The sequence below is a fragment of the Chenopodium album genome, chromosome 18, assembly GCF_948465745.1.
Source record: "Chenopodium album chromosome 18, dcCheAlbu1.1, whole genome shotgun sequence".
Taxonomy (NCBI): Eukaryota; Viridiplantae; Streptophyta; class Magnoliopsida; order Caryophyllales; family Amaranthaceae; genus Chenopodium; species Chenopodium album.
The window spans coordinates 5,262,881-5,287,121 of record NC_137851.1 but is presented as its reverse complement, the minus strand read 5'-3'; the positions used below and the strand labels follow the sequence as shown (position 1 = coordinate 5,287,121).

General features: G+C 37.1%; 2 protein-coding genes and 1 pseudogene across 3 annotated transcripts; 2 read left to right on the top strand and 1 right to left on the bottom strand.

The window, feature by feature from the left end:
- Window positions 1–315: 315 nt before the first annotated feature.
- Window positions 316–11,491, bottom strand: LOC145592821 (uncharacterized). The gene is made up of 11 exons (XM_081649325.1): window positions 11,337–11,491; window positions 10,883–10,955; window positions 10,675–10,797; window positions 10,203–10,323; window positions 2,971–3,096; window positions 2,566–2,675; window positions 2,295–2,478; window positions 1,583–1,771; window positions 1,058–1,285; window positions 765–957; window positions 316–653 (listed from the first exon to the last, which is right to left on the bottom strand). The coding sequence occupies exons 2-11, from the start codon at window positions 10,915–10,917 to the stop codon at window positions 550–552; spliced, it is 1,413 nt and encodes a 470-aa protein (XP_081505451.1). The 5' UTR covers window positions 10,918–10,955; window positions 11,337–11,491; the 3' UTR covers window positions 316–549.
- A 3,076-nt stretch (window positions 11,492–14,567) lies between these two features.
- On the top strand, window positions 14,568–20,926 carry LOC145592819 (uncharacterized). Of its 2 annotated transcripts, none has more exons than XM_081649323.1 (5): window positions 14,568–14,724; window positions 16,376–17,279; window positions 18,704–18,904; window positions 19,653–19,848; window positions 20,486–20,926. In XM_081649323.1, the coding sequence occupies exons 2-5, from the start codon at window positions 16,428–16,430 to the stop codon at window positions 20,668–20,670; spliced, it is 1,434 nt and encodes a 477-aa protein (XP_081505449.1). In that variant the 5' UTR covers window positions 14,568–14,724; window positions 16,376–16,427; the 3' UTR covers window positions 20,671–20,926. The 2 variants fall into 2 exon arrangements, with proteins under 2 accessions (XP_081505449.1, XP_081505450.1); XM_081649324.1 differs by having other exon boundaries at window positions 14,583–14,724; window positions 16,425–17,279.
- Window positions 20,927–23,262: 2,336 nt separating this feature from the next.
- On the top strand, window positions 23,263–23,997 carry LOC145592818 (protein PAM68, chloroplastic pseudogene; annotated as a pseudogene).
- Window positions 23,998–24,241: the final 244 nt, after the last annotated feature.

Below are 24,241 nucleotides of genomic sequence, written 5' to 3'. Positions count from 1 at the left end.
AAAGGAAAGTAATACATAGTAGAAAGAAATGTATTTAAAAAGATGGAGTTATAAAAATAATCCCTCTATTTTTTTTTTTTTGGTTTTTCCTATTTGAAATCTTAAGTAATTGTATTAGAATGAAATCTAATACTACATTTTGATGATCTTTCTATACTTCAAAACAGTCATGTGAAAGCTTATTATATTCATGAATTTTAATTTTCAAATATGAATTTTTGTAGAAATTTTATAATACGTAGCCTGACATAATTTAATTACAATACTGCAGAAAATGTAATGATACATGGCACAAACATTTGGATATAGAGGGAGTAATAATAATAATACTCTGTAATATAAGCACTGTTTGATGTTAAGAACTTGGGACTTATAACAGTGCAAGGAGTGTTTGCAGCTAGTTTTCACTACAGTAACAATCACCATTCTCCAACAAAACTGCAATATTAAATTGGATTTGACGAATTCAAGAATCAACTATCTTCACATTCAACATCATCGTCATCGTACATATCATTCTTCAACAATTGGGTTTCACGAATCCAAGAATCAACCATCTTCCCATTCAACATCATCATCATCGTTATCCTCTTCCTCTGGTAGAGGTTCAGCTTGAACGTTCAAGTCGACCGTAAAGCTTTCTCCAGTGTTCCCTGCTAATCAATTAACATTAATCGACCGACGAATGCAATACTACACCATAGCTACCAAGGTGAGCAGAGCTCAATGCAACTATTTAGAGACTATAAAAAAGAGACATTTACCTGAAGGAGTAGCTTCTTCCCACACATCCTCATCTTCGCTTTCGTCCTCACGTTTTGATTTCATGCCAACTTGACGATCTGAAGATGTACTTTGACCTGTAACATCTCCATTAGATACATCCTGCTGCCCCTTGGCATCTTGTTCCCGTTGTCGTTCCAAGATAGCGGCATAATATGCTTTAAAATACTCGTCCTACAAAAGTTTCCGGCCAAGCCAATAAGTAAAGCAATTATCATAAGGCTCGTATCACTTAACAATTTTTAAATCAAATTATAAACTATAAAAGACAAACCTGGATAGTTTTTTCGTCTTTGACAACAGTTGACTTTTTGTCATCTGATAAATCAGAGGGCTCTGAAGTGACATCAGGCTTAGGTTCCTCTTCCCCCTCACCACGTTGTTCCTTTGTTAATTTCATACCTTGTCTGATCATCCAAGGAGGCAGAACTTTCATGGGCGCATTTCCAGTACCAGATTTAGAGTCTTCCTTATCTTCCACACCACTGATTGCAACATGAATCTGGAAACACAACGTCAACTTTAACATCAACCCACCATAATGAGATGCATGATGTCAGTCCCTCTTTAACAGCTGACATGTGAGATGTTAATGACATCCTCATAAATCAAGTCTCTCACATCCCCGTACCCCAACCCCTAACAAAAAAAAGGTTTGAGGGAGGGCCAAAAAAGATTGGTTACTGGTAACTGTTGATAACACTTGCCACAGAAAAGTAGGCAAGTAGCAGCACCAAAAACAGGAGCTGTACATGCACGCAAACAAACACAATTACTGTTAAAGATAGAAGTACCTCACCTTAGGGTCACCAAGAAAAGGCATGGGTGTTCCACCTTGATATGACCTAGAGGGATCATTGGGATTATCCCCACCAGCTGCACGAGCAGCAGCACTAGCCCTTACTTCCCAGGCCTGTAGAGTTCCAAAATCGGGAACTGCTAGATCTTTGACTCTATTGAGTTGCTCAACTAACGGCTTGAGTTGCTCCTGAAATTTGATTACCTTATGTTATCCCCAAGAAAACATAGAAATATCGTAACTGCAGGACTACTTATATAAAGCATATAAATGTACAAAGAGAAGGAAAAAAAAAGTGTAAATAGCAAAGCAGAAGTAAATAGCAACAGCAATGATCCTAGAGATCCCTAGGGCAACTCAGGAAAGATACTAATCGTTACCACCAATAACAAGAGAAATTACTGTAATAAAAAGCGCAACAATATCAGAATAGGTAGTCAGACTTCTCAAACATCAACATAAAAGATTACGAAAAGGAAGGCACTAAATAAAGATGCTGTACAGCAAAAATCTAGGAAGAAAACCTGACAACATAAAAGTGACCATTTCATTACATGTAATTGATACATTTAATATTTCAAGATATCACTCTAAAAAATACTCTCTTCAGTTAAATTGAACATGAAAGATAATATTCACACACAGTGACCAGCAAAATAAACTAAAATGTGGCACTAAAAGCCGCTTAAAAGCTGCTTAATAACTCACAAACCTCCATTTTCTGAAGCATCTCTTTCAGCTTTTCACGGCGGCGCCGCCTCACATTTTCATCAGCATCTCCTACTTCCTGAGCAGCTAACTTGTCACTTTCTGCAACAAGTTCCCCTTGACAACTTTCACAAAGAAAACTTTCACCATCTTCAGAAATAAGCCTTGCTGCATCAAGAGCCGTATATCTAGCCATACAACATCAGAAATCTTTAGTTTCCATGAATGCTGGAATACATTAAAGCTTTTAAGCTAAAGAAAACAGTGACTCCAACCTTTTATTACAGCTGGGACATATATATTCCTGGATTGTGTTCTTGCTATCCAATTCATCCTTCAATTTTTTCTTCATACGATGCATTCTGTACCTCACAACATCATAAATCTGCAAGAAATTACAAATTTTCAGCCTTTGTAAAATACTCTAATATTTTCATATAAATCAATAATTTCACTCCACACGTAATAGGCAACTCACAAGCAACTTAAGTTTGAAACTAAAAATTAACATGGCAAGGTGGTAACAACAATGAATTTGAGGCAGATAATGAGACAACACCACCAGCATACAAAATGTAGCTTACTATGATAGCAACAGAACTTCATTGCTAAGGAAAGAACAAATAAAAAATCCATTAATATACATAACAAGAGAATCATGGACATCAATGATAACCAACCTGTGCATAATCTAAACAACAGTATGAGTGAGTGTGCAGCTTAATCTTGTCTTCACCCTCTCTTCCATGATGGTGATTAACTGTGGCTGAAAGTGCTGCATTATGCAATTTTACCGCTTTTGCTGTCTGCAGGTTATTAAGTGCACATGAGAAAAACAGACATGTTTTCCAGAAAGCCAAAGCTTCTAAATGCAAGATTCGCTGTATATATTGGAAATCTGGAAGCAACAAGAGGAAAAAAAAGAAAGAAAACCAACATAACAGCACTTTCACAACCACAGAATCTACTAAGAGAATGAAGTTTATTTTCAATCTGCTAAACAAGAACTATGTCATGGTATCTGAGAACAACTTCCTTCTACACACCATCAAGTATTGTTCTAAATGGGAATTGCAACCTAAAAATACAAAATATTGTAACAGGCAACGGGAAGCTTGTTTTACAGAATTACAACCTAAATTTATCAGCCCTTTAGGTGCATCAGTATAACTAAAAAGAAATATGTATTACAATCATGAGAGAATCCTAAGATGAGGGAAAAGTCTCATATATATATATATATATATATATATATATTAGTTAATTGTAAGCCCGTATTCACAATACACAAGCATGTGAAAAACACTGCCCCCCTAAAACCACCATCACCATCATCCTCCAAATGCATTCTGCTTCTGTGTAAAGTGTTCTCCCTCAAGTAGTTCCTTCCTAATTGAATTTACAGTCATAAAATCCCATCTCCAAAATCATCGAATTTGGATATGTCCCATGATTCATGACGAATGATTTAAATTAATAATGCTTGACGGTGTATTTACTTACCAGCAAATGGGGCAGGATAGTTAACACTGAACACGGAATTTCCCGGATAAAAGAGTGAAGGAGCAACAGCAAAAGTCACCAATTTCTTTAAAGAAATTTACTTTTCTAAAGATTTGTTGACAGCAAGGGAATGGCATTCTACATCCTTACACAATAATTCACCTCACCCCACTGTTATGAATTGGGTCAATGGAGTCAACACCGCAAGTCAACCACCTCTTTTGGTGTATACGAGGCGCGCAAAGAAGGGGCAGCAAGGGTCAAGTGAAGCCAGGAACAAGGAGCAACATGACAAGGCTAATTAAAGAGTAATTTAGGAAGGGAAGCAGGACTTCTTTAATCATGTTCCTTATGGGTTTCTATTTTAGTTAATTATTGTCACATGTATTATCTAGGCTTGAGTATATGTATGGTAGAGTAAGAAGCAGTAGAAATCATCCAGAAATTTGAGAGTAAACACTAGAGAGAGTTGTGGCCTAAAGCTACTAAGAGACTCATAACCTCAAGTTATGTTTATCCTTTGTATTCCAATCTTCAATCAATCAATTACTCAAGCATTCAACCTTTAAGTACATTTTGTCTGTTCGTATTACATTACTCAAATTTAGTACATAACAACTTGGTATCAGAGCGGTGGTCCTGCGACCGCCGGTGCCAGAAACCTCCAGCCAGTAATTCAAAAAAAAAAAAAAAAAAAAAAAAATCAAATCCCAGTAGACATGGAAGCAGACATACCTCAACGGCTCACCGCCATAGAAGAAGTGCTAGCGGCCATCCAGGAGAGGTTACAACCACAAGACGACAACCTCACACGCACGGTGGCGGCGGCCATTAAGGCAGCCATGGAAGAAGAGCGCAAGGAAATCGAGAAAGAGAGAAGGAAGATGGAGGAGGTGATGGCTAACATGGTCAACCACTTGGAAGAACGCCTAGATCAATTCCGTGCCACCGTGAATACTCAGGCCACCTTAGACCGCAGCAAGTTCACGAAGATTCAAGAAGAATTGGAGAAATTGAAGTTCTCTCAACCACAACCGCAACAACCGCAACAACAACCAGTCATACAACCCGTCATACAACCGGGGGAAGGGGGATTGAGCGGTGAAAACAGCCTGCACGAAGACAGACCTTTCGACGATCCGGGGTGGCACCCGCCTGAGAATCGAGGCTGGGTCGGTGGTGGGGGAGGCAACGGCGGTGGTCATTGGAAGCACCGTAAGTTAGAAATGCCTCTTTTCGACGGAGCAGATCCCGATAATTGGACAGCAAGGGCTGAAATGTACTACGAATTTTGCAAGCTGACGGAGAGGGAGAAAATGGAAGCGGCGGTGGTCGCGATGGATGGGGCCGCCTTGAAATGGTTTCAGTGGGAGCAGAAAAGGCGGTCGTTCTTTGGGTGGCCGGACCTCAAACATCGAGCCCTGAACGAGTTCAGACCTTCACATTCGGGGACGCTCCATGAACAATGGTTAGCGGTGACGCAAGATGGCTCCGGATCAGTGGCGGAATACCGTCGGAAATTCATAGAGATGGCGGCGCCGTTAGAGGACGTGCCGGAAAGTCTAATGCTCGGGCAATTCATAAACGGGTTGAACAAGGAAATTAAAACTGAGTTGAGACTCCTCAATCCTCCCAACCTTGAAAAAACCATGGAAATGGCTGGTAGGATTGAAGAAAAGAACCGTGTGCAGCAGGGTAAGAAACCCGTTAGTAATTGGAAAGGGGGCTTCGTGGTTGGGCCATCCAATCCTGGCCCAAGTCACAGCAGCCCAAGTGGGAGTAAGGGTGGCTTAATAGCTTCTTATGGGCTGCCCAGCAGTAGTGGGCCACCCAAATCATGGCCCAAGGCTCCGGAATCCCAAAGCTCAGTGAACATGGGCCGGTCCAACCGTGGCCCAAGTCAGAATTCCATCGGAGGCACTAGGCGGTTAACCGAGTTCGAATTGGCGGAGAGGAGAGCGAAGGGGTTGTGCTTTAGGTGTGATGAGAGGTGGGGTGTGGGTCACCGTTGCAAAAGGAAGGAGCTTAGTGTGTTACTAGTGGCGGAAGGGGAAGTAGAGTTGGAGGATGAAGGACCGAAGTTGGAGAGTGACACCCCTTCGGAGGAAAACGGGTCAATGTCACTATGTTCGGTGATCGGAATACACAACCCAAAAACAATGAAGTTGAGAGGGATAGTCAAGGGACAAGAGGTGGTAGTAATGATAGATCCGGGGGCCACTCATAATTTCTTAGCAATTTCGGTAGTGGAGCAAACGGGTGTTTCCATTACTCAAGGTGGGGAATTTGCCGTCTCTTTAGGGAATGGGGATACCATCCGGGGTAGCGGAGTGTGTAAGGGAGTCAAGGTGGAGCTTCAAGGTGGACTTACTATAACCGAAGATTTCTTTCCACTCACCTTAGGTAGTGCCGAAGTAATTTTGGGGGTGCAATGGCTTGAGAAATTGGGGGCCGTGGTTACTAATTGGCGAACCCATGTCATGAGGTTCACCGTGGGGGGAGTTCCGGTCACCCTCACCGGAGATCCGACCCTCGAAAAATCACGAATTTCACTCAAGGCTATGGTTAGAGTGTTGAAAAAGGAGAAAAAAGGCTTTTGGGTTGAGTGCAACAGTTTGGAGGATGAGAAATTAGGCCCGAACTCAATCAGCCCACCTTCATTTTTGGTTGAGGTTCTGGGCTAGTTTCAAGGGGTTTTCCAAATGCCAAGTGGGCTACCCCCAAATAGAGGCCATGAGCACTCTATTGTGTTGAGAGAAGGGGCCAACCCAATTAGTGTTAGGCTTTATAGATATCCTCAAATTCAAAAGGATGAGATTGAGAGGCTAATACGGGAAATGCTCGAGTCCGGCATCATCAAACCATCATCAAGCCCTTTCTCAAGCCCGGTTTTGCTCGTTAAAAAGAAGGACGGGTCTTGGCGATTTTGTGTAGATTATCGAGCTCTTAACAAATAAACGGTTCCGGATAAATATCCGATCCCGATTATTGATGAGCTACTTGATGAATTGCATGAGGCGACAATTTTTTCCAAGCTCGATTTAAAATCGGGCTATCATCAAATTCGGGTCAAACCAGAAGACACTCATAAAACGGCCTTCCGCACTCATGAGGGACACTATGAGTTTTTGGTGATGTCGTTTGGGCTCACAAATGCCCCGGCTACCTTCCAATCTCTCATGAACGAGGTCTTTCGACCTTACTTGAGAAAATTTGTGCTCGTTTTCTTTGACGATATTTTGGTTTATAGTAAGGCCGTGGAGGAGCATAAATATCACTTGAAATTGGTGTTGCAAAAGTTGGTGGAAAATCAGTTATATGCCAATTTTAAAAAATGCGAGTTTGGGAGAAGAGAAATTGCTTATTTGGGTCACATTATTTCCGAGCAAGGGGTCGCCATGGATGCTGATAAAATTCGAGCCATACTTGAGTGGAAAATACCGAAGAACCTTAGAGAGCTCCGGGGTTTTTTGGGGTTGACGGGATATTATCGAAAATTCATCTCCCACTACGCTCACATTGCCAACCCTCTTACCTCACAATTGAAGAAGGATTCTTTCGGGTGGTCGGAAGAAGCTACAGCAGCGTTTCAGAAGCTAAAATCGGCGATGACCACCGCTCCGGTTTTGGCCGTTCCTAATTTCAGATAAGCCTTTGTGGTGGAGACCGATGCCTCCGGGTTCGGACTCAGGGCGGTGCTTATGCAAAATGGTTGTCCCATTGCTTTCTACAGCAAAATGTTGGGGGTTCGAGCAAGAGGGAGATCGATTTACGAGAAAGAATTGATGGCAATCGCTTTGGCCGTGACCAAGTGGCGTCATTATTTATTGGGGCGCCAATTTGAAATTCATACCGACCAACAGAGTTTGAAATATCTCACGGAGCAAAGGGAGGTCGGAGGTGAATATCAACGATGGCTGAGGAAATTGGTTGGGTTTGATTTTACCATTCATTATAAGCCCAGCGCCGCGAACAAGGTGGCGGATGCACTTTCTCGTAAGGACGGAGCTCTGCTGGTGCGATCAGAGAAACTGATCGAAGGAAAGGAAGAAGAAGAGATGATAGAGCTTGGGGCCTTGGTCCATTCATGTTATGTGGATTGGGCCGAACTTGAGAAGGAATTGGAGGGGGATAAAGACTTGGGCCAGATTGTCTTGGGCCTTAAGGAGGGAAAAGAAGGTCCAAAAGGGTTCCATGTTGAGGGGTCCAGATTATGTTACAAGAATCGAATTGTTCTGCCTAAGTCTTCAAAGTTCATTCCCTTACTCTTGAAGGAGTATCCCAGCACCGCCACGGGTGGTCATGACGGTGAAATTAAGTCCTATCTCCGGTTGGCTGCCGACTGGTTTTGGTCCGGAATGCGAAAAGATGTCAGGAAATTTGTGCGAGAATGTGATGTGTGTCAAAGAAACAAAACCATCACCAAGAGCCCTCTCGGGTTGCTCCAACCGATTCCAATTCCCGACGCCGTGTGGGAGGACATCTCCATGGATTTCGTGGAGGGATTTCCTCTTTCTAAGGGGGTAGACTCCGTGCTCGTGGTGGTGGACCGCCTTTCAAAATATGCCCATTTTATTGGGTTAAAACATCCCTTCAACGCTCTAAAAGTGGCAGACGCTTTTGTTAAGGAGATAGTCCGTCTTCATGGTTTTCCGGCATCAATTATTTCTGATCGTGATCGGGTTTTCATGAGTATCTTTTGGAGGGAGCTTTTTCGTTTACAAGGGACACATCTCCGCCGAAGCACGGCCTACCACCCTCAAACCGACGGCCAAATAGAGATTGTGAACAAAAGCCTCGAAACTTACTTGAGATGCTTCATCGCCGAACAACCTCGCACCTGGGCTCGCTGGTTACCGTGGGCTGAATATTCCTACAACACTTCACCTCACACCTCGACCAAGATGACCCCATTCAAGGTCGTTTATGGTCGAGACCCGCCGAAGCTATGGCGATTGGGAGCAGGACAGACAATGGTGCGTAGCCTTGAAGAGAGTTTGCAGGAAAGGGACGGAATTTTAGAGGATTTGAGAATGAATTTGAATCGTGCCCAACAAGTGATGAAGTTAAATGCTGATAAACAGAGGAGAGAAGATAAGTTCGAGGTTGGGGAGAAGGTTTTTCTTAAACTACAGCCCTATCGGCAAAAGTCCCTTGCAAGGAGGCCCTTTGAGAAGTTGTCTGCTAGATTTTATGGGCCATTTGAAGTTATTGAGCAAATTGGCAGAGTTGCGTATAAGTTGAAGCTACCATCGGATTGTAAGATACACCCGGTTTTCCACATATCTCAACTTAAGAGAGCCCTTGGCAGCACTCCAAGTCAGCCCGCCCTTCCCAAGCAACTGTCTCCCGACTTGGAGTTGCTTGTGGAGCCAGAGGAACTCCTTGATGTGGGCAGGGTACAGAAGGAGTCGAGGTTCGTGCTCGAAGTACTACTCACGTGGAAGGGCCTGCAGCATTTTGAAGCCACATGGGAGGATTTTGAAGCAGTCAATTTACGCTTCCCTGACTTCCACCTTGAGGACAAGGTGAAACTCAAAGGGGGGAGTGATGTTATGAATTGGGTCAATGGAGTCAACACCGCAAGTCAACCACCTCTTTTGGTGTATACGAGGCGCGCAAAGAAGGGGCAGCAAGGGTCAAGTGAAGCCAGGAACAAGGAGCAACATGACAAGGCTAATTAAAGAGTAATTTAGGAAGGGAAGCAGGACTTCTTTAATCATGTTCCTTATGGGTTTCTATTTTAGTTAATTATTGTCACATGTATTATCTAGGCTTGAGTATATGTATGGTAGAGTAAGAAGCACTAGAAATCATCCAGAAATTTGAGAGTAAACACTAGAGAGAGTTGTGGCCTAAAGCTACTAAGAGACTCATAACCTCAAGTTATGTTTATCCTTTGTATTCCAATCTTCAATCAATCAATTACTCAAGCATTCAACCTTTAAGTACATTTTGTCTGTTCGTATTACATTACTCAAATTTAGTACATAACACCCACCCCCACACCCCTCCAAATCCACCCAAATGATGAAGCAAAATTAAAATAAAACAACCCACCATGTACTAAAGATATAATTTCTAATATAGCGATGAGAACATGAGTCTTTTCAGTTTTCAACCTAATTTAGATAGAGAAGGCAGAAGAGGTAAGGAATGGGAGTAGGAGAGTTGCCCAAGAATAAGAATTTATGATACTAAAGAAATTACTTAATTGGCACAAAAATTCCATATAGGAGACATTGGTACAGTTACACACGTAAATGGCAACAGTCAATAAGCCACAGGCCTCTGACAATAATATGAGATCAACAATTTATATGAAATATATATTTGAACAAGGCCGCAGACAAATGGTCCAAAAAGGCCAATAACATAGTTTTGTATGTTAAATAGAAGCAAATGTAACCTCTTTTCTATGATCACGCATAACCAGCTTTTCTTCCTCGAAGAACCGCAATGTTCGACGAAGTTGCTTCAAATGAAGTTTTAAATCTTTTGCAAGATCTTCCTCTCTCACCCACTGACGCCTAGAATTGCGCAATGTACATTAAAACCAGAGATCAATCATTTGAGAGACAGTAACAATGGCAATTGAAAAATAGGAACAGAAAAACAAATTATCCATCCAATATGTAGTAAGCATTCATCTGTGTGTTTCCTTCCTCTATAATGACTGTATATTCTAAAGAATTGATGTTGCATGTGTACATCCATAGTTGGCCAACGTAAACACATTTTAACTAGGGTTTAGAATTGATCACAAATGCAGCTCTCTCAACAAATCTATGAACTCACACAAACAATTATGCAACAAAGTTTGCCCAAATAAGAAATATAAGAAAGTTAATAACAATTATTCGAAAGCACATGTAATATACCTAGTGAGTGCATCAAGAATTACCACTGCCGTCCCCCGATTATCACTACGGCTCGTCTTGGGTTGATTATCGCCTTTTGTTGAGATGTCATCATAAAATGCTCGGGCCGTAAGCTTCACCAACCTGTACAAAGATTAAGTAAGCAAACTATACCATTTAAAAAACATCTAATTAGAAAACTTCTCTACATAAAGATATGATAAATCACCTGTTAAACGGTTCGAAACTCAAGGAATTACTCATGCTTCACCAGAGTTCCCAGGATTGACTTCCCGGGTATCCTAACAACCAAAAGAGAAGCAAAAACTCAACAATATTTTCAATTTAACCCTAATTAATAAGATAAGCACTCAATCAGGAGGTAGAAGAGGTCCAATTTTATAGTTCAATCCAACATCAAAGGGTTAAAAATTAAATTCAATTATTACATCACATAATTTTAGAACGAAAAGGCATATTTGAATCTGATTCAATTATCAAGAATCAATTAGGTTCATAATTTTCATGTCTAGCAACATTATCGCAGGTAAGAAATCATAACCAATAATTCAAATATTCAAACCCTAATTTAATATACTGAAGAATAAATTAAATTAGAACAACGACTAACCCTAGATTGTGAAATTGATATTCGATGATTACAAAAAGAAACAACTACTTACCTCGGAAGCTACTTCAATGGAGGATTGCAATATCAGAAGGCGCCTCAATGGTGAACACGGAGTGCGCTTCAATGGGAAACAGAGATATACAGAGTTTTCTTTTTCGGGGGGAGTAATAGAGAGAAGCAAGTAAAACACGCCTTTTAAAAAAAAAAAAAAAAAGTTAAACACGCACTTGGGGACTAAGTTTTTGGGTACTCAATCACGGGGATGAGGGATCGGGGAAGCCCTCATTTATCATTTTTGCTTGGTTGTGTTTTGGGAAAAGTTGAAAGTTAAATCTGATTGTGTTAGCTGATTTTAACTAACTGATTATATTGACTAATTTGACTAACTTATTTTATTAGCTTATTGTTAAAAAGTGTTTGGTAAAATATCTGATTGTTTAAAGGTGATTGATAATGTGAAATGACCAATAAGCTAAATTGTGGGGTAGGTAGTTCATATAGTATTTTCAATTAAATGGAGGTATAAGTGTCATTTCACCGTAAGAATTGAAAAGGCTCCTTTTTTAAAAAAAAATGAGCTTATTTAGGCTGTGTTTGGTAACAGCTTATTTGAGCAAAATTAGCTTATTTGACCAATATTAGCTTATTGACTATTAAATAAGCTAATTCAAGATGTTTGGTGGGAAGCTTATTTAAAGAACTTATTCCACTAAATAAAATCTTTTTTAAAAAACTTAGGAGCTTTTTCAATTAGCTTATTCATTAATTATTGTGAAATGACACTTATACCCTCATTTAATTTAAAATCCTACCTAAACTACCTACCTCACAATTAGCTTATTGGTCATTTCACATACTCAATCACCTTTAAGCTGTCAGCTATTTACCAAACACTTTTATACAATCAGCTAATAAAATAAGTTAGTCAAATCAGTTAATACAATCAGCTAACATAATCAGCTTCAGCTTTAAACTATTCACCAAACAGCTTCAGCTTTAAACTATTCACCAAACACGGCCTTAGTGAAATAAGCTTCCCACCAAACACCTTGAATTAGCTTAGCTTATTTAATAATAAATAAACTAATATTGGTCAAATAAGCTAATTTTGCTTAAATAAGCTAGTTATCAAACACAGCCTTTATCTAGTGGCAATTTGGTGAATTTGGACAACAACAAAATGTGACACAGCATGTACTTACAATGTGGGCACATGCGATGGAAGATGCAATATTAACGGTGTTAGTTCACCTTTTTCCTCCTCTAACCAGCTTCATCTTTTTCTTCCTCCTATCTCCAACAACACCACCAACAACTACACGACCAACTACGCGAACAGGTCGACCACGCACCACCTTCAAATTCGCTAACACCAGCACTAACAATAACGAGTAGGTCGACCACCACCTAAAAGAAAACCCTATGAAAACATGGTAAATATAGGGCATGGTTAACCCTAAAGGGTAGGGTATGTCATCTACTTCCAATTTTCCATTGTAGCTAGCCAATTCTCCATTTAAGTTCATCAAATTTGTGTGATGGAGGAGAGAGAATGGTGATGTTAATGAAGAGATGAAGAACAGTGTTAACGAAATCTATTTGGGGTTAATCTGGATATTACATTAATACCCTTAACCTATAAGGTGCAAAGACCAATATAACCCTAGATAAACATCAATTGTTTATCATGAACATAAACTTGTATTTTCTCCTCAATCATAAATCGCCCAAATTAATTATATTCGGAGTAAAAAACTTACTCGTATTATCGTTAGTTAAGAAAACTTTTACCTTCGATTGCAAAAATGATGTTGCATTTTGTTGGATGGTGGTGATTATCGCTCATAATTATCTTTGATTACTTGTCTATGACATTAATTAACCTCTCATTAAAATTCTTGTCTTTGAACATGTGCAACTAAGTTTGTTGCTCATAGCGATAAAGGAAGGCCACTGAAGGAGCACCTACAAACAAACGAATCCTAATCATCAAAACCAATTGTGCTGAAGCAACGTTAAATTGAGATAGCTGTGAGAAGCACCCACAAATAAATGAATTCGATGATCAAAACTAATTGTGTCGAAGACAAACAATTTCTATTCAAATATCAGACGACAATTGAAACTTATTCGTGAAGCAACATCAAATTAAGATAGTTGTATGTGCTATAGCAACTCCAATGGTTATAGGTAGGGACTTGCTTGCAATTTTCAAAAGTCTTTAGCTATTAGCTTGACCATTGGAGCTAAAAAATACAATTAGCTTGGTCAAGCAAATTAGCTTGGCAAAGCTAATTGCTTGAGAAAAAAGTTTCTAAAATTTTAGAGATTAATATACTAATATAATTAAACTTTTAAAGATAATTGAGAAAGTTAAGCTCATTTAAATAGTAAGTCATTAGCTAACCATTGGGGCACAAAATAGCTACATAAAAAATTAGCTTAAAATCCTATGTGGCATGGCAAGCTTATTTGAGAATTAGCTTACCATTGGAGATGCTTAGAGCTACTCCAATGGTTGTACCTAGGGACTTGCTTGCAATTTCAATAAAATCCTAGCTACTAGCTTGACCATTGGAGCTAGAAAACTCAATTAGCTTGGCTAAGCAAATTAGCCTTGGGAATTAAACTTGTCAAAATAAAATGCTCATTGCACCAATTAGCTCTTTCCATGTATTTATCCAACGATTACTACTAAGCTAATAGCTAGCAATTGGAGCAAAAAATAGCTAAAATGATAATTAGCTTAAGCTTATGTGGCATGATAAGCTAATTTTTAGCTTGCCATTGGAGTTGCTCTCAAGTCCCTAAAAATCATGACTTAATTAACTTCGTTCGTTCTTTTTAATTGCATCACTTTTTTTAAAGTGGAAATTTCAAATTAGTTGCATCACTTTTTTTCGTTAATAAACTCTATCTATATTTCTCTTGCGTCTTTTTTTTTAAATTCTCCACCCCTTTCATCTCTAAAAACTGTTTAGAATTCCGCAATTTACAAAGTGATGTAATTTTTCTTAAAAAAAAAATAAAAAATTGTTGCACATAAAAATAAATAGAGGCCTTATTAAAAAAAAAAAAATAAATTTGAATTAATAAATGTTATAAAATGCTTCAAAAGATTTTTTTTTAATAAAAAAGTGTTCTTTAAATAAATAAAAAAAAAAAAGTGATAAAAAATTAAAAAGTGACTTAAAAAAAAAAAAAAAAAAAACCATGACGGTTGATATTTTCTAAATCTAATGGTTTACATTGTATGCGTGTTAGTTTGATTGGTCTTGTAATCTTCCTCTTTTGTTTCCTTCAAAAAATAATCTTCTTCTCGTCAATACAATATTTTGCCCTTTTGGAGCTTATCAATTTTACGCAAACCTCCGCTTTTTCCATCTCCTCCATTGAAACGTACTCTGAGCTTTATTTCCTCCGTTGATGCAGATTCTGAGGTAAGATTTTTATTTTATTTTTGAATCATTGAATATCAATTTCACTATTTAGGGTTTTTCGTTGATTTAATTGTTATTTATTGTCAATTTAGGGTTCTTCTAAGGTGGATTATTGAACAATTGGTTATAATTACTGAATTTATCAAAGATTATAATGTGCGATTTTGTTGGTAGAAATTTGCTAATTGTACGTTACGTTGGTATTCTAAAGCAAGAAGAATTTATGTGATTTTTTGAGCATAATTTGATGATTAAATCAAATTTGTTTGCTAATTGCGGGTTGTTGTTTATATTCATTAATGTTAGGACATAACTATGTAATCGGTCTTCTATTATTGATCATAAAGATGGATTTTTTTTTTCTTCTGAGAATTTGGCATAAAGATCCTATAAAGGCGTGTTTTTTCTGAATTTCTGTATTGATTTTGTGGTATGTTTACACGGAAAAGGGATGCATTGTTCCTTGATTATGGAATTTGATTCTCTAGGGTAGAATATGGTAGAAAATTAGAGTAGTAAGAATGGATTAATAGCTAGCTGTGAACCAAACTATTGATGAAGTGATCAAATTCAGTTTCGTTTGCGTGAACGTAGGAAACAAAAGGATTTTTAAGTTTAGAGTTGTTAGAGACTTGGCGTGACCTTTAAAAAAACACTGTGCTTATCACATATATTGTAGTTTGAGACTCGAGAGCAGTATGTGGAGCAATCCTTTTCTTGCCGATTCAGTTAACATTATTTAAATGTGAATGAACATCAGTTGTTGAATTTGTTAGCATCGTTTGCAAATGGAAGATGATAAATTAGCAGCGAGAGTTGGGCAATTAAGTAAAATCATTAAATCAATTGGGTTTTTGAATTGTTTTTTTCTTTGAATTGGGGTTTTGATTTCCTTCAATTATTCAATAGCTGGGTAGTAGAGAGATTATATGGTGGAGTATTTATAAAATTAGGAGAAATAATCAAATAAATAGTTGGGCAAGCTGGTGGAAAGTGAGATGGAGGAAAGAGAGAATTAGCTGGAGGAATGAGAAAAGGAGAGGGAAGAGTTGGGAAAGCCTTGCATTGATCATGCTCTTTATGGACTGTTTAACCTCAGCGGGTCAATTCTCTAGTCCATATAGTTTCGAGTAACTGGTATTGTCCATTGCATTCCCTCTGCTTTATACCTATAACTAGGTAATCCCATGGCCATGGTTGGTTTTTAAAATTAATATACACTAAATACATAATATGCATTTAAATATTTAAATTTCCCCAGACATTATCGACAAATTAAATGCTTACATTGGGTATACTATTTTTGATGAATAGTTATAATTGAGTTTACAATAAGGTCCTTGATAATAATATTAAATGCAATAATTCATTCATTCTAAATTAGTTAATGTATTTAGGAGGAAAAACTTGATTTTGTGGGCTCTACTTTAGTATAGTGTATAGATGAGAAATAGAATGCAACACTTTTCATAGCTTGATGCAGTTCTTTTTATCATTGCATATTGCTTCAGCCCTTATTCCCTTATCTTACTTTGTTCTGGTTTTTAGAGTTCAATCTAAGCTAGCCTGTCGTGATATGTACTTTAATTTTTTTATTTTATTTTATTTATTTTTTTTTTAATGTTTTTGGTGGTTTCTCTCTGTGCTATAGGCTTATAACACCTATAATTTGTGTCTGATCAATCCTTATGTGGGCATAGTGTATGGCGATGTCTGGAAAAAGTGTTTCATACGCTTCACTGAATAATGTGGGAAGAGAAGAGAAAAAAGGTCACTATGATGATGATGACTATGTTGATTCTGCGTGGCCTATGTCAGAAAATGACACCTGTCCTTCAGGATCACAGTTTGTGAAGGGTGCTTTATATCCATACATTGGTGACTCTGAAGATTATAATGATGGGGGCTACGATTCAAGTGAGGAGCCTCCAAATTTCTCACAATTTAATAGAAATCCAGATGTGAACTTGAAAAATGTTTTGGCTGGGATAATTGCTATTGTAACTGGAAGGAACAAGGGTGGTAACGTCCAACAGCTTCCCACTTCTAATGTTTCTTTCCTGGGATCTGGAAAGAATGGTGATACAGTCTTGAATTCATCAGTTTATATTCCCAGTGCTCCACCACTTCTTGAGGCTAGTGGGTTCAACTATAGTGCTTATAAAAATGTTTTAGAAGCTGAACCTCCAGAGTGGCTGCCAGATAGCTGTACTACAGTTTGCATGCAGTGTACTGCTCCATTTACTGCACTTACTCGTGGCCGACATCACTGCCGTTTTTGTGGGGGTATATTTTGTCGGGTATGCTCAACAGGGAGGTGCTTGCTTCCTGTTAAATTTAGGGAACGGAACCCGCAGAGAGTTTGTGATGCCTGCTATGACAGGCTAGATCCTTTGCAAGGGGTACTAGTGAACACCATCAGCAATGCTGTACAGGTCGCAAAGCATGATGTGTCAGATTGGACGTGTGCTAGAGGTTGGTTGAATCTTCCTCTTGGTCTATCGATGGAGCACGAGATTTACAAAGCATCTGTCACACTGAGGAGTTACAGTCAGGTACAAAAATGGTCTTATAATACACATTTTTTTTCAGCGACTAGATTCCTACTGCATGCTTTCATATGTTAGGGGAAGTATATTGCTTTTACCCTGATGAAAGTTACATTTTTTTCAGTTACCACATCCCCACTGCATGCTTTCATAGTTTGGGGATGTGTATTGCGTTTACCTGTTGACTTTGAGTATTAGTTTTCCGTATGGTAGATTTGTCTAACTAGGTACTTGTATATGTTATCCTGTAAAAAAATATGTGGCTGACACATTAGATGTTGTAACAAATTTATCCTGTAAAAAATTAGTTTGGGGATGTTGAGTATTATTTTATTTTCAACTTTCCCCTTGCAAGACCTTGGTAATGGCTGGATGCTTACTGGCTTCTTGTTTCTGGTAAGTGGAAACTGTGAAAAGTGTCTACTAAGGGATTAGGTCTGGCGTATTGTTTATTGGTATGCTGATCTGGAACTAGTGTGCTAGAATCGGGTTGAATTTTCCTCACAATTTGATGGTCAAACACAGAATAATGCGAGGTTGAAAATAATAACAGTATTAGAGAAGAAGATAAAGCTTATATTGAATGTTCAGTGTAACCAAACAATTACTAATTACCATATTTTGAGGGCTGAGTAACCTCTTCAGTAAGAATAAAAAATTCCAGTTTTTCTGAATGTTTTTTCCACCTTCTTCTATTCTTTATTTATAATACTGCTCACAGATTCCTTTTTTCATTCCTCTAAGAGCTTCTCTATCCTCTTACAAACTTTTAAAAACCTTACTCTACTACCACCCATGTAACCGTTTCATGCAATCACTGTATGGTGTCATTTCTCTTTTTAGATCGCCTCCTAAAATAAGTGAGCAGTACAGGTTGCCTAGTTTGATTCCTTGCATTGCGTGAATGGATGTCAGCTACCCCCGTATTACTTTAGTTTTGATCGGCTAGGAGTGAGGCTGTTTACATTCAGGCTATTAAACCTATGTGAATCCAGTTAGCATAAGGCTATCAGCGTCAGCATCTTACTGAGATGTCATCATTATTATATGTTTCAACAGTGTGGAGATTTGGGAAATTATAATGATGGACAGTCTCTCCACTTGTCTAGTTTCTAGTGTCTTGTGACATGAATTAAGTTTTATTGATGTATTTTGTGGTTAACATCAGACTTTTATATTTGTGGACATTTTGGTCATTTTGCTCTTTGCGGATCATTATTAATGTCAATCCACAAATCTGTTAATTGCGTTCTATATCCTAATAGTTTCACTGGGCAACTGCCCTGTCCTTATCTAATGTCCTAAATATTTGTCTATTATTTAATTTATAAGTTCATTCCTCTAGCCACTTTATATTTTTTTCTTATTTAATGGCACTAATTAAATGCTGTTATAATCTAACTTTGTTGTAATTATACCGAGTGGTGCAGGTTGCAAGATTGAATCCTGAGAGATCTATACCTTCAGCAATTCTTAAAGGAGCTAAAGGCCTGGCAATTTTAACTGTTGCCAAAATGGGTGCTGTAGTTGCTTATAAGATGGGCACTGGTCTAGTAGTTGCTCGAAGAATGGATGGAACATGGTCTGCTCCATCTGCAATTGCTTCAGTTGGCCTGGGATGGGGTGTTCAGGTAGGGATAATTGCTGTTGTTTGGTTTGAGTAACTGTCATAATGTCATATTTTGGATAAATTTAATGCTTATTCTGATGTAAATTTGATCAGAATGATGTGTGATTAGAAAATAGGAACCACTTGGTGTTTGTTTTATTTTCATGTAACTATACCACTCTCAGGGCTCTAGACATCTCAGTGAAGGTGTGGAAATCTTAGGACTGTATTTGAGGATCATATATCCTATTATCCTTGAATCCCATAGCTGATTGATTTGCAAGCCTGTGAATTCTGTTTAATGTCTTGTTTTAAAGTTATGATATTAAATATGCAACTGATTGTGTAAATGGAAAATCGTGATTAGCTACTTTGAGAATACCTTGAAATGCCTGCACTTTTGCTAGGAATCTGACTTATTAGGTTTATCCACTTTGCTTCCAATTATGAGGTTCATATCTCAGCATTTGCTGCTTTGTAAGAAATCAATTGCAAAAGTTGATGCCTATGTTTGATTTCCATGACAAACTTGTATGCCAAATTGTTTTGACTTCAGGGTTGAATAATGTTTACCGTGATTTGCGAAAAATAGGTAATGCTGCTGAGGCTGGGCATAGTTTTTTATGAGAAAGATGTTATACTTTTGGCTGATGATATCATGATAATATAGGTTTTTTTTTAAAAAAAAATTTATACTAGTATATGTGATTTTTATTGTCATTCCAGTTCTGTATTGGTAATGATTGTAATACTATTAATTTGGTCAACAGATTGGAGGTGAGCTAACAGATTTCATAATTGTGCTTCATGATTACAAAGCTGTGAAGACATTCTGTAGTCGCATGCACTTTTCTCTCGGGGCTGGCTGTAGTGCTGCAGCCGGTCCAGTGGGAAGAGTGCTTGAAGCAGATCTTCGAGCTGGGGATAGAGGATCTGGCATGTGCTACTCTTATAGTTGTAGCAAAGGTATGATTTTATCAATTCATGATATAAACCTTAAAGTATTGGTTCGAACTGGAAATCCTAGAGCACTAGTTCATGATGCATCTAGGAAACATTATTGAAGACTTTGATACTAAGTAATCACCATTTTTTATTTATGCTTCCACTAGATCCTTTTCTCTTCTGCTGACCAAATAACTAAGCCGTTGTTTCCTTCACCTTAATGTTCTACTGAACCGATTTTTTGCTGGATTAGATTTAATTTTATTGATGAAATCGACTAAGATTGATTTTTACCAATCGAAACTGAGTTATGCTGATTGATTTCTGATTTTCTGTTATTGCCACATGTGGTTATTATTATTCGTTTTTACTGATTCTTACTAATATTATTATCAATTGAAACTGATTTTTAGAGTATAGTCAGGCGGCTAGGGCCTGAGCTGATTTTTGGATTTTCATTAATGCATGGTTCACACATGCGACTCTTTAACGTTCTATTTCAGAACCTTTCATCTTTTGGCCTTTGGATGGTTAATTATACTTTGTATTTATTTAGCCGATTTTTTTCCCCTAGACTAGAAGAGTAAACAAAATTTTGTTCTTTTTTTACCATGAACATGGAATTTGATAGCTTTTGGGTTATTATTGGATGTTACAGGGGCGTTTGTCGGAGTATCACTGGAAGGGAATATTGTCTCAACAAGGATAGATGCAAATCTACGCTTTTATGGTGACCCTTACCTTACAGCAGCTGATATCTTGATTGGGACGGTGGATAAACCAAAGGCTGCGGAGCCTTTGTATGCTGCTCTTGAAGACCTTTACACGATAATCCAACTCTAGAAGTTGTTGGAAGTAAATTACTTTAGTCCTACATGCATTTTCCATGTACATAGTTTGTTCATAGTTTTTATAGATCGTTACATCTTAATTTTATGTGATAAGACTCTCAGAAGGTATATGTGCGATCATTTTATTGTTTGAATATGTAAAATGTAAATGACCTTAGATGTTTATTTTCTTGGTGACGCTATGTAAATATCCTTCTAAAATACGCTGAAAGAACTTGTACAGTTATGAGGATTTTTTTTTTTCCAAAGCTTAAATGGCCCAAGTTTTATGTTCAAATAATTATCGGCTTAAGTAATGGCATCTTATATTCAATCAACGAATTAGTATTGTACTTCCCAATTTATGCAAAAATAAGTTAAATTCCGTAAAAATAATCCAATTTCGTAAAAATAAGTTCAATTACTCTTTCTATGTTACTCCCTCCGTCCCCTATTGATAGTCCCTTATGGGCATTTTTCACGGGAATTAATAAACACAAATAAGAATAGTGAAAGTACATTGAAAAAGTAAATTGACATTGTGTATGCAAAAAACTAGAGAGAGAGTAATAAAAGTACTTGGGAAAACAAAATTTACATGAGAAATTTAAATTTGCACAAATATTGTTGTAAATTGGAGGGAATTTTGGTAAAAAATTAATATTAATGGTTGTTAGAAAGCCAAATTGGGTGAACATTTTGGAAGTAAAATTTGCCCATAAGAGACTATCATTTGGCGATGAAGGGAGCATATGTTACACTTTAACCACCACATAGTTTTAATCAAATTAATTGACTTAAATAAAATAAGAGGTAAGTGGGGTATTTAAACTATTAAAAAAGTAAAGAAAGATACTGGATTTAATAATTTATTGAAAAGTAATGAATGTGAGAGGAAAAAAATAATAAAAAAAGTAATAGTGAGTTTAGGTGATATCCATAAAAGGAGAAGAATATGATATTAAAATGTAACTTTTTGCCAAAAAAAGGAAGTATACATTTATTAAAACATTGTCGCATTTGGTAATTATAACACGAGATAAACTAAAATACGGTCCCTTAACTTTGCCATTAGTTGCACATATAGTCCCTCATCTTTCAAATGAGACAAATTGGTTACTCTACCACCTTTACCTTACCATTTTTGGTGGAGGAACTTATGAGTCAGCAAAGTTTAGGGATATTTGTGCTAACTAAGCCAAAGTTCATGGACTAGCAAAGTTTAGAGAGTGAGAATGATGACTGAGTGAAGTTTTGGGACTAAGAGTGATGACTAAGCAAAAGTTTAGGGCCTTTACAATTAATGTTGAAGGATTTTAGTACAACCAAAGTAAAATTAAACTGCTACTCTTTGTGCTCTTTGAATGGATAATTGATTAGCATTATCCATTTAAATAATGACAATATTAATATATACAATAAAAAAAATGAGCAATATTAGAATATAAATAATTATATTATTTGCAAATAAATAGATGAATAAATATATCATATACGAAGTATAAGTTAATAAATGATATAAAAATATCTTGTATGATTTACATAAACAAATTGATATATTGACACATAAAATTTCTTCTTAATAAAAGCATGCATCTAGTAAATTGACACACTTCTTATAAGTGCGCTCGATGCTCAGTTGGGTGTCCCAATAAATCTTTGGGAAGTCATGCATTACAAGAACATCTTGACAGGAGAAGAATGAGTTAACTAATTATTAAAAAAAAAAGGTGCAATAAAAAAAAAAAGTACACCGTTCATATAAGCTTAGCTAATTATTAAAGAATTTGATATGATTTTTAAAAATATCTTAATTAACTTCTTATAGTTTAATATAATATTTTTTTTTGAAAATAAAATGTTTTTGTCTAATTATTAATCCTTAATATCAACATAGTCTAAACATCATGGAATTCATTAAAATATGGACAAGTCCCTAAATTTTCCTTTGCAATTATGAGCTCCGTCACATAAGCGTACTTAGTCCCTAAACTTTACGTCTTTATCCCTTCATTAATTAAATGTCAACTCATACTCAGAAGGTCCTTAAACTTTAATTATTATTATTATTTTTTTTACCACATGGGCACTACAATCCCTAAACTATGCTGACTCATCATTTTTTCACCAAAAAAGTCAAGTAAGGGTGGCAGAGGAACCAATTTGCTTCACTTGAAAGATGAGGGACCAAAATACTACAAATAGTCAAATACTATAGTTGAGGGACCGTATCTATGCTTAACTCGTTATGACACTTATTAAAACACAAAAGGAGTAAGTTTTAACCAGTAAATTTTAGTTCATTATTATATTAGTTGTTTTAAGTTTTTCAAATACATATGAATTTTTTTTATATGAAGTACAAGTACTAGTAATTTTCTCTTACACAGGTGAAAATATATCAATGATTCAATGATCAAATATGCATATTGGAGACTACATGCACTTCAAAAATAAGTCGAACTTTTAGAGATAGAGAATATATGATTTTACGACTTTACCCATAGTCTCATGTCCGACTGTCCGTTCAATCAATCAAGAAATTCAATAGACAGCTAAGGGGTATTCATGTAGTTTTTATGTAAATCCGGATAAGACTATCTTTTTTCCTCATCACCACCCAACTAAATGAGAAATTCACAGTAATTCAGTGTTCAGAGAAGCTTCAGAAAAATGGAGTCTTGCTCTTACCAAAGAGCTCCCACTTTAATCTGCCCAAATAATTCAACTCCTACCGTTAAACCCACTTCAAAATTCTTATTTCCCACCTCAAAAATCCACAAAAACATACTTTCTCTCTCCTCAAAACCCACCTACCTTAAAGCCACTCTCAGAAACCCTAAAGGATTTGGTGCCCCAAATAAAAAGATCAAAAAAAGCAAGAAAATCAACAATGAAGAAGATGAAGAAGAAGATGATGAAGATGATGATGAAGTTGAAGAAGCAGAACAAGGGATAATCCCAGAAATTGTTACAAACAGGATGATCAGTAGGATGGGATTTTCAGTTGGGGTACCTCTGTTTATAGGGTTAGCATTTTTCCCATTTTTTTATTATTTAAAAGTTGGGTTAAAAATTGATGTACCAACTTGGGTGCCCTTTATAGTGTCCTTTATCTTCTTTGGGACTGCCCTTTTAGGGGTTAGTTATGGGATTGTGTCCTCTAGTTGGGATCCTTTAAGGGAAGGTTCTTTCTGGGGTTGGCAAGAAGCTCAAAAGAATTGGCCTGTTTTCTGGCAATCTCTTAGAGGTACTGATTCTACTAAGAAATAAATTGATTATATACTGTTGATACTATGTTTTACCAATTTATGAGTGCTTTAATCACAATTTTGGTTGATTGTTATTGTTGTGAAGTTTATGCATCTGATAACTGGTTGGTTTTAGGCTTACATTGATTGGACTACATGGCCTTTTTGAGTGCTAGAATTGTCAAAACTGACCCGACTTGAAAACTCGACTTGAATTTGCTAGGAAATTTGGAGTCTTGAACAAGAACCTAATTCAGAACCTTGAACGAAGCTAACAACCATATAAGTCTGGTGACTATAGGCTTTAGCCATAGTGACAACAAATGATCAAGT

Excerpts from the sequence above, each read along its gene's own strand:
- LOC145592821 (XM_081649325.1), bottom strand. The coding sequence starts at position 10,917 with ATGAGTAATTCCTTGAGTTTCGAACCGTTTAACAG. Across the intron at positions 1,286-1,582 it reads CTTTTCTTGGTGACCCTAAG|ATTCATGTTGCAATCAGTGG; the intron begins GTGAGGTACTTC and ends TTGTGTTTCCAG. Across the intron at positions 958-1,057 it reads AAGACGAAAAAACTATCCAG|GACGAGTATTTTAAAGCATA; the intron begins GTTTGTCTTTTA and ends AAACTTTTGTAG.
- LOC145592819 (XM_081649323.1), top strand. The coding sequence starts at position 16,428 with ATGGCGATGTCTGGAAAAAGTGTTTCATACGCTTCACTGAATAATGTG. Across the intron at positions 17,280-18,703 it reads CACTGAGGAGTTACAGTCAG|GTTGCAAGATTGAATCCTGA; the intron begins GTACAAAAATGG and ends CGAGTGGTGCAG. Across the intron at positions 18,905-19,652 it reads GCCTGGGATGGGGTGTTCAG|ATTGGAGGTGAGCTAACAGA; the intron begins GTAGGGATAATT and ends TTTGGTCAACAG.